We start from the raw sequence: 14283 nt of genomic DNA, 5'->3' as shown, positions 1-14283 counted from the left end.
AAATGAATAAGAACTAAAAGATTATAAAGGACTTTAGGATGCAAGAACTGATTGTCAGTTAAAAGAAAGGTATAATTTTTTCTGATCATAGCTGGTTCCAAATCGCTTAGTAATTTCTAAAGTTCTCTGTTACAAATTTCATCTTCAGATTCTATTGCTTTTAGTTATTATAGAAATTTAGTTCTTGTAGAGATTTGGAAGTACTGCACTTCAGGTGAAATGAAATATAAAACTGACATAGAAATTATGTAGGAACATTGCCAACAGGCTGAGGGAAAGGAATCCTCAGCTCAGCATTGATAAGGCTACACATGGAGAGTTAGGTCCAGATCTGTACTCCCGAGTACAAGAGAGATATGGACACGCTGGTGCAATCCACGCAAGGGGCAGTAAGATGATGAGGGGATTGGACTATCTAGACTATCTACTCTAGAAGCAGAGGCAGAGAAAGCCCAGAGAAGAAAATGCTCAGGGCATCTCATCAATGTGCGTACATATCTAGTGGGGGGATGTATGGCCCAATGACAGGACAAGAAGCAATGGCTACAAACTAAGAAAAACAAAAGAAAACAAATCAGGGAATTCCATGTAAACACAAGAGAACACATTATTGTGAGGATGGTCAAACACTGGCGCAAGTTGCCCAAAGATGCTGTGCAGTCTCCCTCCTGGAGATATTAAAAATGCTGCTGCACATGATCCTGGGCATCCTGTTATCCCAGGATGCTGAACCTGCTTGGAGAAGGAGGTTTGACAAAGACACCTCCATTACATCTAAGCCATTCTCAGATTCTGTGATTCTGTGTAAGAATGTTTGTCTCACCAGAGGGTAAAGAGACAAAGTTCAAGTTACAGCAGATTGAGTTTCCTTTTAGATTAGATCACGAATAGGAATTTGGGAAAAAATCCTGAAAAGGAAAACAGATCTCAAATGGCCTCTCAAAATGGAAATCACAACACCATTCTATCTGTGCTTAAGTGTATGGTTGTGGGGCAGAAAACAATAAGAAAGACAAGGCTTATGAAGGTCAGATCAAAATTCAACAGAGTTCACATACCTCTAAAAAGTTTTATGTTGCAAAACTTAGCATTACCCTAAGTTGTCTAGTACAGCATAAAAAAAACCAACCCCCTGTAAAATCTACAAGATATCCCTTTGATGTCCTTTCAAGAGTTTTCAAAATTATATGAATGTCTGAATGAAAAAGAGCTTGGCAGCAACTATAGTTTAAATTAACTCCTCAAGGGAGCAATGCTGATATCTACCTCAACATTACTTAGATATTCAACTATTCTTTTATTGCCTATATATGCCGCTCTTGATAAACACAGGTACTGTGCAAAACTTCCATAAAATCATCAAAATTGGCTGTATCTCTTTTGTTATTTGTGGTGTACTAGCATTAAATGGCATAATCATGTATCAGAATTCCTTTGTGCAATCACAGTACCAAATTAAAAAAACAACATCAAAGTGGATAATACTCGAACAGTTAAAACACGGACATTAGCTATCAATCTTTATATTGCATTAAATTGAGAAGCATCACACTATTTTAAACTGCAAGAAATCTAGCTGATTTTACACTGATGGTCTATTACGTGAATATGTTTTTCCATTAATGTCTTTGCCCTTCTAGAAAGAAGCAGTTTTTCCATACAAATGAACAAATTTTGAATAGCTTTAGAATAGCACTGAAATCCTGAAAGTATACACAAAGTTCAAATGCTCTTTGATAAGATATCACATTGCAAATTCCCTTTAAAACATCAATAATAAGATAGAAGAAACTACTTAGTCTTTTATTCCAAGTTTCTGTGGAGCAGATCCCAGAGTGGAGTATTTACAACCAATCAGTAACTTCCAGCTATACCTTACCATCAGTATTAAGACACAGAATTTCAGATTACTGAAAAACCTATCATGTCCTTAAGTTCAGTGCAATACAGAAAAGCCTGAAGTTGCCAAAGAATTAGCAAAGTGCTGTCTGAGCTCTGTGGTCAATGAGCCCAGCGTTTTCAGAGTGCTGCATGGTCACTGAACACCAGCAACCACCCCAGCTTCCTTCTAGAAAAAAACCCCTGTACATGCCATAGATGGTTTGAAATGTCTGTTCTGCTTGCACACTCATCTTGTAATACCACACACAACTTCTGGATTTTTTTTTTAGATCCTTTGAAGACAAGTAAATTTTTTAAATCCACTACACAAAGAATTCCAATTCACATTAAAAAGGGAAGTCATCACATTTCAGAGGAGTGCAGTCATCCCCACCTTCCAAGGACACTCTCTAAATTACATTAGCATCTGATCTGCTGCTAGGGACTTTCCTCCAGCTCATCCTCATATTACACATTTTCCATTCCCTTTTTTTCTAATTCATTTTTTCTTCTGTGTCATATTGAGTGAATCAATATTAGAAAAAAACCTCTTTAATTGGATAGTAATACAGAATTACCCATAGGAGTTAGAGCCATCTTCACTTCTTTCTAAATGCGACCTAAGAGTTTTGAAACAAGCTTCCAACTTCAGAGATGACATTTCCACCATTCTCCTAAATGTGTGCATGTGACCCATTACCTGGGGTTAGGCAGCTTTAGGCCACCCATTTGCAGGCTTTTTCACCTGCAGGCAGCTCTGGATTCCTCTCTGCAATGCTGATTTACACCTCTTAATGCCAGACCTTTTTTAACTTATACATACGCAGAAATGCTCAGGGTGACACTTTCAAACACAGATACAGATTTCATATTTAGATAAAACCATGACTTGAAAATATGGACACAACCACAGAAACAGCTTAATGTTCGTTATCAAAGACAAGCACTTAGCAAACTGTGACACCTCAACCTTGATCTTGCAAAGATCTTATAAAGGTTGATCACAAGGAAATAAAACACCCAAACTGTTCTTGCTGGTCCCTTCTAGGTACAAAAGATGTGTTCAATACTGCTTAAGTGGTTTGTATGATAATCCCTCTCAAGCAGAACTTGAGGCCTTAGTGTTTGGAAGCCAGAAGCCCTCTTAGAGCCTCTGTATATCACAAGAAAATCATGCAGGAAAAAAACAACAGTCTTAAGGCTATAAAAAGGCAGACTACACAAATACTGCTCTGTAATAACAAAAATCATGGGAGATCCACAGTTCATCTTGCAACAGTGAACATAATTACAAACCTAAATTTTGCATTTGAAACTAGGAGACAAATATTATAAAGCTCTCTATGCATATCTCATCTCTTTTTTCAACATTAGCCAAGCCTGCAGGCACTTAACAGTGTGATTCTTGATGTCATTGTAATTAAAGGCAATACTCACAAGGCTGATAAGCATACCAGCTGTATATTAAATCTTATCTTAGCCAAACTGACAACTGCAAATGTGATCTAATTGTAAAGAAAAGAACATTGGAATTTGTTATGGATAACTGGCTTTTAAATCCCATAACCTTGAAAATAAGTAATTTTTACCCAGCCTACCGTCAAACTTCTTGTGCCGGGATACGAAAGTCGTGCGTACAAAGTGACTTGTCTCCTCCACTAAGTTTTCAAACTCCAGTTTGCTCTGTTGGCTTAACTTGTCCTCCATTTCTGAGGTGCAGCATGTATATTCCTGAGGGCAGATTCTCAAATGTTCCCCTGGAATCACAAGAAAAGAAGGAATTAGAAATATTTCAATATGGATAGAAATGTGCAAGAACCAAATATACATGATGGCTCTTCAGTTTGGGTGGGCTACCCAGGGAGCTCTTTAAGGCTTGATTTAAAGAGCTTGACAGGGAACATCTTGAATTTGTATCAACTACTTTGCTATAGTTGGGCTCCTCGCAGGGGAGAGGACACACATTTTGGAGAGTTGTTTTGATACTTCAAGAAGTAAAACTGTCTCACACCGGAAGTGTTCTCCCATGATGAAGAAGCCTTCCACATTTACTAAAATACACTTAAAATTTGAAAAACAATTGCTTGTTTTCTGCTTGTATTCAAATTGCCTGGAGAAATACCTAGTGAGATTACCTGTTACAAGTCTTTGGAGCTATCAAAAACTGAAAACCAGAAATTATGCATTTGTTGTCAAAACCTGAAGAACAGAAATTATGCATTTCTGTAGACAGGTCCCACTTGCCCAAGCACACCAAAACATTCTTCCCTTCTCCCCTTTCCTTCCCTTCTGCTTAAGAGCATTTTAATGATTTTATTTGGGTGTCACATGTTTTCTGGGGCAGCATTTCTTGTCAGACTGAGCAAGTGCTCTGTTGAATAGGAGAAAGCAATGAAGAGTTTAATTAATGCTTATGTTATACGGAAATGCAATGTAAAAGGTAATGAAAGCCTCTTATTTAATTCAATAGATTTATCTCTTGAAGCACTCTGCCAGTTCTTCTGACAATATTGCTTTCTTCAGTACAATTTGCAAGTGGAAACCAATTCTTCAGCTCATGAAATTAAAATGGTCTGTTATTACATGAAATGTGAATTTCCAATTGACACTGTACTGAGGGTGTCAGAAACATTTAGCTTGGTTTGTACAAAGGCAGAAAATTCTACCATTTCCTCTTGAGAAATAAAGAGAATGATCTGCCTGTATGATTAAAGTTACTTGTAAGGCAATGAAAACATTTAGCTTTCTGTACACCGAATCCTGATTAAAAATCCCTCTGCAAATCTCTTAAAGGTGAAAATAAAATGATATACAAAGCCCAAGGGTTAAATAAATACTGGGGACCTGATTCTCATTTATATCGAGGCTCCTTTCTACCACTGCTGAGCCATAAAGAAGACTTAAATGCAATTTATACCTACTTTAAGGCTGCTTTTCACCATTCTTATTATGGAGTGAGGAGAACCAGGCCCTAAGTTTTATGTTTCCCAGGGGTATAATACATTTAGCTGCTGCATCATTTTGAAGACAGCATCAAAAAGAGGTTTGCACATGCTTAGAATAAACACTGTCTTGAGTTTGCCCTCACCTTATTCCAATTTATGTTTCGGTTCTCGAATGAAGTCTTTTAATTTGAAATTTAGTCATTCCTAAATCCTGACTCCTCACCCCCATCTTAATTTGTTTTTTTCTGCAAGAGTTCATAATATATGAACTATACTGCCATGAGGTTTCTTTTAGCAGTCTCAAGACTTTGTAAAAGCTCACAGCTATATATCTTCAGAAAGGACCATTTCATTATTATCAGTTACTGTTTGGCAGTACTACCTACAAGTCCCTACAGTCATGTCTAAATCCACCATGATAAAAAACTTAGTATAAACCTGGGAAAAAAATATATCCCATGACCATCAAAATATTGTAAGGATTGCTTCCCATGTCTGCTACAACCTCCCACCACAAGAAATTAATTCCTCTCCATCCTCAAAGTCACACATCTAAGCCATAAACAACACATACAGGGACTGGTGAGCCAGCTGCTGTCAAACATGAAAGATAGTGGCAAACTAATGTTTGCCTTACCCTCTACATCTCTGTCACATTAAACTGCAACTATTCAACAGGTAAGGGAGGTATCATAATAAGAAACAATAAAGGTTATTTTAGTAACAGTAATGTGAGTTTTTATTAGATGTCAGAAAGACAAGTAAAGCTGAAATATTGTGTCATTAGAAGCAGTACTGTGTCCTTGATTAAATAAAAAAATACCCCATAGATAATGTCTGCCCCTTTCCTCGATAAATCCAGGGTTTTTTCCTTATTGAAAATACCTACTTTCCCAGTTCCAGTCAGACTGGTAGTTTATGCTTTCTATTATGATAATGATCTCTTGTGCCATTGCAACCAAGAATTTTTATAAAATTCCGTTTTCTTTCCTCTCTTCATCTGAAGTTCTTCTTTTTTTCTGCCTGGATCTGTTTGTTTTTCAGAACTGTCAGGCTGTAAACTGGACTAATGGTAATCATCAAGGCACTGTGCTTAGTAAGAGTCATGGGTCTAAATTTTTTTAAACATTGTATTATGCTGAGTATTATGACACATTAAATTCTATTGAACAGTCATTTTTGCAGCAATAGTAATTTTTTCTTTCTCTTATTTATTTAGAGTTTTAGTTTTGCTTTGCTACAAAAATTATTTCTCACTTTGCCTGCTACAAACTCATTCAGATTCCTACTGCATTGTTTTCTTATACATGTATTTTCATTAAGTTTCTTCCTTTTAATTCACTGGTTATTCCTTCGTTCATGAGGCTCTTGACCACAGAAATCTGAAACTCACATTTATCAGAAACACTCACAACTTCTACATTACCTCATTGCCTTTTTCTCCCAACAATATGTCTTCCTAATCATCTGTATTAGCCACCCACCATCATCACAAAACCTTTGTTGTACAATAATGAACTTTTTTTTCAAAACACACTTCTAGTTCTTCTCTCCTCCCTGACCATATACTCCCTGCATTTCTGCAGAAAGAAATAAAAATGGAAATATTGTGCTACTTTTCATATTCTGTTTTGAGATCTTTGCTTCCTTCTCTTTCCCGCACTGGAGGATCAGGTCAGACTACAGATAAAGCAAAACAAAAAGCATTTTCCATTGGTCCACGCCAATGGAGTCTTTGGATGCCTAAGATGTTCAAATGTATTTTGTAAAAATGAAGCTTTTAGAAACTTTAGCTCATAAGTCCTGTAATGTTTATGCGGACCATGACTAGCTGCAGTTTCCAGGGGCTCACGACTTGGATAACATGCGTTTTCCTGGGAATCACAAATGGAAACCCTCTAACAAAGTAATTTCTGGATGCTTAATCTCATTTTGCTTTTTAAAAGTATGGTTCTGATTTTGTGCTTGTTCTTATCAAACCTCCAACTAATGTAAATTTGCCAGGTCATTAGTTCACTCCTTGTAAAAAAAAAAAAAAAAAAAAAAGAAAAGAAGACATAATTTTCTCAACATGAACCAGGGGCTTTGGGGTTTTTTTGGTTGGTTGGTTGGTTTTTAGGGGTTTTTTTGTGGTTTGTTTTGGTTTTCTTGTAGGTTTGAATATTTTTAATTAAGGGGTGTGAGCTTTATTTTGGATTTTTTTTCTTCTTTTGTGTAAATCTGTGACCTAACAGGCTGTTTGGATTGGAAATAACTCTTCAGGCTAATTTGATTGTGCTTCCTCTGATTTCTTGAATTGGATCATTTACCAGTTGCATTTTGTAAAACATTGTTCCATTACCATAGAAAGAGTTTAATCACTAATTTGTGTATTTACACACCTCAAGTATTTTGCAAAATGTGCTCATAACTAATGTACCAGTTCTTGCCCTGGGAAACTCCACATGGTCTAGGTTCTTACGCTACTTTTAGCAACGATTTTTACAGCACAAGTGCATTGGTTATAACTGACTAGTTTTTTCTTGTTGCAAATGGTGTCTCCCCAAACAAGTTGGACATGAGTGTAGTTACACTGCACCAGCATTCTGCCAGGCTGAACAGGTATTAACTCAATATTCCCAGTGACCTACCACAACTCTTCTAACCACCACTTCCAGCTGAAGATGCTGACCTACATATCTCTCCTCATGTGGCTTATGTTATATAAATCAAATCAATTGCCTACTACAAATTCAGCTACCAGTATTCAATTCCAGTTTTATTACAGCTGTAATCTCACACCTGCCTTCACATGATCCAAATTGGCAAGTTTTGCAGTTGAATTTGGCAATCCTGCTAGCATGCTGCTTTGAAGTGTGATAAAGCAATTTATAAAGCACTTGTTTTATATTCAGATGTATTGCTGTTTGGTGTCCTTAAAGCATGCTACAAAACTCAGAAGTCTTTAAAAAATCACAACTTACAGCTCTCAAGCTGAATAAATGCTTTTACTGTGTATCGAAATGCCTGAACTGATCTGAGCATGGTAACTACCTGCAGGAGATACAGTGTAAAGGATCGGAAAACCCTACGGAATATAACATTACCCTTAACAATTTAACCACCAGATTTCCTGAATACCTGATGCAAGCATTGGTTACATTATTAGAAATGGAAATATTATCACATAACATATTTAACATCAGGCAGAATTTTTTATGGGCCATGTTGCAAGTTTAGCAATTTTGGAAGCAATTCTTTCTCAGGCAGTCAAAATTTTATAGTTTCTATCCCAATCACAAATTTAAAACCCTGATATTGTTCTGTTCACAGAATGATAGGGCTAACTGTATGACTGGGGAAAATAGAAACACAGTCACCACCCTGCTTCACAAATCCAGCAATGAATAAAAAATAATTAATACAAGGGGTAAATTAAAGATGTGCATTCAAACTTGATTACCTTGTATACATCAACAGAGCCTAAAAGAAGGGAAGATAGCTCTGCATTCTTCATCTTGCAGGTTAGGTTAATGTGATTTGGCTTTGTCATTTGCTGTGCTCTTTAAAATTAGAAATACTTGCTTCAGACCTACTCATATTCAGCCACTTGTGGAGAAAGGAGTGGAATTTATTAACAGTATGAACTTTAACAAAGACAAGTATCAAGTCCTGCACCTGGAACAGAATAGCCAAAGAGCCCAGTACATGTTGACCCCTGTGTGGCTGGGGAGCTGCCTTGCTGAAAAGGATGGGGGCTCCTGGTGGACACCAAGCCAACATGAGTCAACAGTACCCTGAAGCAGCAGAACTAAATCTGATATGGGTTGCATCCCCAGGGGCATTACTAGCAGAGGTACAGACATGATCATCCCACTATACTCTGTGCTTGTCAGGCTGCACCTGCAGCACTGTGCTCCATTCTGGTCCCCACAATTCAAGGAAGCTGCAGACAGAGTGGAGAGGGTCCAAAGGAGCATCATGACGATGCTCAAAAGACTGGAGGACATGCCATGTAAGAAAAAATTGAGAGAGTCAGGTTTTTTCCCCTGGAAAAAGACAAGGCTCAGGAGGGAACCAATCACAATATTACAGTACTTAAAGGGCAGGTACAAAGAGGATGAAGGCTCTCTCTTCACAAGGAGCCACATGGACAAGAAAAGGGGCAAAAAATACAAACTGGACGAGTAGAAGTTTCATCTCGGCATAAGGAAGAAATTTCTTAAAGTGAGAACAATCAGTCACTGGAACAACCTCCCCAGGGACATGGTGGATGCCTCATTGCTGGGGGTTTTCAAGATTTGACTGGGCAGAGTGTAAGTTAACCCCATCTGGGCTCCCTTTCCCACAGTGCCTGAGACCAGATGATCTGTCAGCATTCCTTTCAAAGTACTTCACAACTTCCTACCTCTCATAATTATAAAGGACTGGTACCACTTGACTTTTGTTTCTAAACTAACATTTTAGACCCAATTATCTGTATTTTCTGTTATTTTAAAAGATTATTTAAAAACCGTGATGAATAGAGTTAAAAGTAAAACTTCATTGAACTTTAACCCTTGCCCACGGTTCTGAGATTTGGATCATTTTCAGTATCAGTGATGATATTTCTGAATATCATTGAAGTTTTTGAAGTTTCCAATTTAAGTTCTCTGGTGAAATCAGGAGCATGGGAAACTCTTAATGATCATATTATTAATTTTCTATTAGATAAAACTATTATTCTCCAATACACTTACACCATTCTGTCACACAACTTCTAAGAGAAAACAATGCTGTAGAAGAATTTGACTAAAAATCATCTTTAATTTTAAAAAAAGCCCAAGCACCATTATCATGTTTTCTCCATTAACTTCTTTAGCAGTTAAAAATAAATTAGAAACATGAGTTTTAGCATTTCAGACAATATTCAAATAGTGAAAATTAAAATATCATTTTGTTGGACAAAACCCTGTTCTCTAACCCAAAAGTCCTAAGGCTCCTTCTGACTTTGTAATTATCATCTCTGTGGGGTATAACAGCCCTGCAAAACTGCACCTGACATTCAAGTCACAGATTGAACTTTCCTACTCAAACTAAAAGGAAACAGATGATGTTTTAAATTAATTCCATTGTAATATTGGCCTGACAAGCGATGACAGGAGCAATATTTGCACAGAAAATGACAGCTGGAGGAAGGGAGGGAAACCTGTCTGTAACACACAGATCGTGCCATCAGACATAGCTCTCCTAATTTTAATCAAAGGAATATTGAACTTGAAAACCTTTTGTGTCTGGTGGACTCCAATAAATCTGTGCAACTACCCCAAGAAAGAAACTGACTCATTTGTTTGCCTCGACTCAAATCATTTTTGCTCAGATTCCTTTTGTTCCTTGAATTCTTTGAGGTCAATTAAAAAATGAATGCCTTCCAAAGGGACTGATAATTAGTTAACAGTCTCTTCATTACAGGTCCCACAGGGAACATTCATTTACAAGAAGCCCTGACCCTGTTGTCCTTGGGAAGATTTCAGTAATAAGTTACCGAAGCCAAGGCCAAGGCAAACTTGTTCAGACTAAGACTATAACAGATGCTAAAGAAAGAACTGAAGTCCCTCGAGTATTCCTAACTAAACTACTAGAAGCAGTACCACTACTCCAATGCTCAGGATCATTTTATTTTCCAAGCATACACAGTCAGACAAATTGTTTTTTGATAGCACAGTTTGTGAGAAGAATCTTTAGTTACCTCTTGGAGAGTGTATTACTGGCTTTATGCTCAGTGCCTTGTGGAAAGCAAACGGCAAGGCTGTGATTCAGAACTGATAGTTTCATCATCTCACTGGCTACATGGCTGCAATTTTCTGATTTCAAAGCATGCTCCCACCTGGGAACAAGCAGCCAACGTCCCCTCCCCCTCAATTGATTTTTGCTGTTTATTATGTCTCCTACTATAATAGCAAAAATATCTTATATAGCATTATAGTGAGAAGTAGAATACAAGCAGCACATTGCTTTACCATGACCATAAAACACAATGCAAGGCAGGCTTTAAATTTAATCCACCCTCAGAACAATTTTATGATTAAGATAGCAGGATGAGATTGTACACATTCATGTATTTATAAGGATTCTAATCAGCATTCTTCAATTCAAGTAAAACAGAAATCCAAAGATGTGATTGCAGCACATGGCATATCAGAGACAGATTTACACCACTTAGGTCATACACCCACAGAAATACTTCTGATATACCCACTGAATGTTGCAGTAGGAGAGAGTGGTGGATTTAGTTTCCTGGGACTAACTGGGTATGCTGTAGTGCCCAAACCAGTCCTTAAGATAGTTATACCATTACTAATATACATACATCAAAGGTTAAAGCTGAATGAGATAGAGTCATGCCGTTTGGTTGCACTGTCAAGTGTATTTTAAAGCTGCGCAGATCCCTTGCTAATCACTGTACTGTCATGCATAAAATCCATGTTTCTGAAATACGAAACTTAACAACTGTTTAAGAGTCATTTAAGACTCATTACTCAAAATGCTCTCCTCTTATTCACATGGCTTCAATCAGCCCAAGAAAACCTTTTTGTGCTACCATTAAACAGATTAATCTACATTTCTGTCTTCTGATTAATAATAGCATGCTTTCCTGCAATGCCAGTCACAGAAACAGCTCACAAAGACAAACATGATAAATGTTGAGTTGGTCGTAAGTTCATAGGCTGTAATGGATACGTCAGTGGTAAGACTTTGGTGCTACTGCCATAAACTCTTTATTGAAATATTTTTCAGCCTAATCTCTTTCTTAGTTCCTTCAGGAAAAAGGGAGTACAAAAAGGGAGGCTACAATTTATAAAGATCTGAGAATCATGTTCTCATACTGACTCAAGGTCTACCCATGAAATTTCAAGGCCAGAAATGCTGGCACTTGTCCTTTAATTTCTGTTTGGAACCAACCACTGTGAAAAGCAAAATGCCTCTGCCAGCTCCTAAGTATTAACCTTACTGTGACACAAGTTGTAAGGCAAAAAGCTAAGCACTTTCTCCAAGTTTGTGTATCTTTGGCTTTATAAGGGAGGAGGAAAACATTTTTTTTTTTTTTCCCCAGAGAAGCATGCTAAGAATACGTCAACAAGTGTAAAGCCCAGAGAAATCACTCAATGCAAGAGAGGCCAAATGCTGCAAAAAATAATGTCCTGTTACCCCCATGCAGGAGTTCTGTGGTCTGCGAGCCAAGTTTTTTTGTCTCGGGCTTGGTTCTGCAGATCCAGTTGCTGCTACAATGTGAGAAAGTCCACGCTAAATCCAAATAAGATACTGGAAGCAAAGCACAGACAGAACTGTGGGAGATTCAAGAAGAGAACTACTGACATGGGAAGGTATAAAACCCTACAGGAAAAAAACGTGATAAACTGGAGTGTGGCAATGAAGCAACAAGGAAAATCAGCTCATTCCCGACCTAAATGATGACTGTATGAACACCTGAGAATTATCAGGTGACTTATCACTGATGGTAATCAATCTATTGCTTAGCCTCATAGCTCACTGGTTGTAGTTGGACATGCTCTGCTGTGACTCGGGGAGCCTTGACTCCCAGGGGTCGCAGAAAAACTTCCCCAGCTGCTCTTGATCAGCCAAGTGGAAGAAGATACCACACTAGTGGGTGCCTTTTTCTGCAAGTGGCATCTTCCTCAGGTGAGAGAGTCTCAGAACTACAGAAACAAGTATTTAGGTCTTTCCTAAAGGTGCAGAAGAGAATGTTCTATGACTTCCCACAGTAAATTGTATGCAAGTAAGGAACTCAGACCTTTTTCTGCCCACTCTGATGAATCAACACTGCTGAAATGACTCTTCTTCAGTAACAGGCGATACCAGCTGACCCAGGAGGAAGAAGCAGAGTACAGATATCCCCTGAGAATGTGCCAGAGGAAAGTCCTCTCATGCAATTTTTTTTTTCTATTGACTGACTACTTTTAGACTGTTTTGATTCACTTATGAGACAAATATAACTTCACAAACGGAAAATACCCATGTGTTAAAGTATGTATAAAAATACCCTGAACTACAAATCTTCTAATTATCAATATGAAAAAAAGGTTTCTCTGTGGATATTGTCAACTATATCATGCAAACAGAAATCCTGTATTATTAAAACCAAGGATAGGCAAGCTTTTGATGGATATGCAAGAAATTCTGAAACATTTTCAATAAATTGTATTTCCTTAGTGATCTCAGGGTTCAGCAGCGAGGACTGACATTCTTGAAATCCTGTTCATTACTGCTTTCAGATTCTCAGTTTCAATAATCAGCTGTCACAACTTGTAGAGCCTGGCCTAGGGTGTCCAGGTCCTCCCAGCTTTGAGACAAGCTGGACTCATGGGCATCCTCTGAAGAGGGAGGCAGCTGGTGTGTGTGCCTAAAGCTGCCTGTCATTCAGAAAACAGTGCTGTCACTCTTCAGCAGAAGTTGGAAAGTTTTGAAGGGCTCCTGAGCACAGACTAGATGCTTTTTTTCCTGTTACAGGCCCAGTGCTTTCTCAGAGCTTGCCAATTTTGATAACCTCTAAAGTTTCCACATTACAGGAGGTAGAAGTTCTCTTAGCTACTGGTTCAGGTCAAGTTCTCAAGTTTCTGTCCCTTTCCATGTGTATCCAAAGGCTATAGCTAAGTCCCTCCACATAAAGGAGTTAGCAACTGATACATATGGTGAGAGGAGCTTGCACCCATGTTTCACAGGGAAATCCCCTTTTAGGCAATGAATCTGTGAGCAAACTAGTTGAAGGAAGCAAAAAGAGACAGGGTGGGACCTCAAAATTTTGGGTGAGGGCTTCAGCTTATTTCTTAGCCCATATTCAAACAAAGGTCCTGACTGGAAGGATTTGTTGCTTTGCTTGGCTTTAGGATCTCTCTGCTCTGGACTGGGATCTGGACAGGCTGGATCGATAGGCTGGGGTCAAAGGTATGAGGGTTCAACAGGGCCAACTGCTGGGTCCTGCACTTGGGTCCCAAAAACCTCACTCATTGCTACAGGCTGGGGGAAGAGTGGCCAAAGAGCTGCCCATTGGAAAAGGACCTGTGGGTGCTGGTCGACAGTTGGATGAACATGAGCCAGTGTGTGGCCAGGTGGCCAAGAAGGCCAGTGGCATCCTGGCCTGTATCAGTAACAGTGTGGCCAGCAGGACCAAGGCAATGCTTGTCTCCCTGTACTCAGCACTGGTGAGACCTCACTTCAGGTTCTGTGTTCAGTTTTGGGCCCCTCACTGCAAGAAAGGCATTGAGGTGCTGGAGAGTGTCCAGAGAAGGGCAACAGCGCTGATGAAGGGTCTGGAGCACAAGTCCTGTAAGGAGCAGCTGAGGGAGCTGGGGTTGTTTAGCCTGGAAAAAAAGAAGATCAGGGGAGACCTTATGACTCTCTACAACCACCTGAAGGAAGGGTGTAAAAAGGTGGAGATTGGTGTCTTCTCCCAGGTAACAAGTGACAGGACAAGAGGAAA

General features: G+C 38.6%; 1 protein-coding gene across 1 annotated transcript in view; it reads right to left on the bottom strand.

Annotated features, from left to right (window-relative positions):
- Positions 1 to 14283, bottom strand: part of GPC6 (glypican 6) — a 752623-nt gene that overhangs the window by 523869 nt on the left and 214471 nt on the right. Inside the window, exon 2 of the mRNA XM_048293560.1 lies at positions 3480 to 3638. Coding sequence (XP_048149517.1) covers positions 3480 to 3638 — 159 coding nt within the window. The remainder of the gene's footprint in view (positions 1 to 3479; positions 3639 to 14283) is intronic.

Source organism: Corvus hawaiiensis, chromosome 2 (assembly GCF_020740725.1).
Source record: "Corvus hawaiiensis isolate bCorHaw1 chromosome 2, bCorHaw1.pri.cur, whole genome shotgun sequence".
NCBI lineage: Eukaryota > Metazoa > Chordata > Aves > Passeriformes > Corvidae > Corvus > Corvus hawaiiensis.
This window is presented reverse-complemented; position numbering and strand designations above follow the sequence as displayed.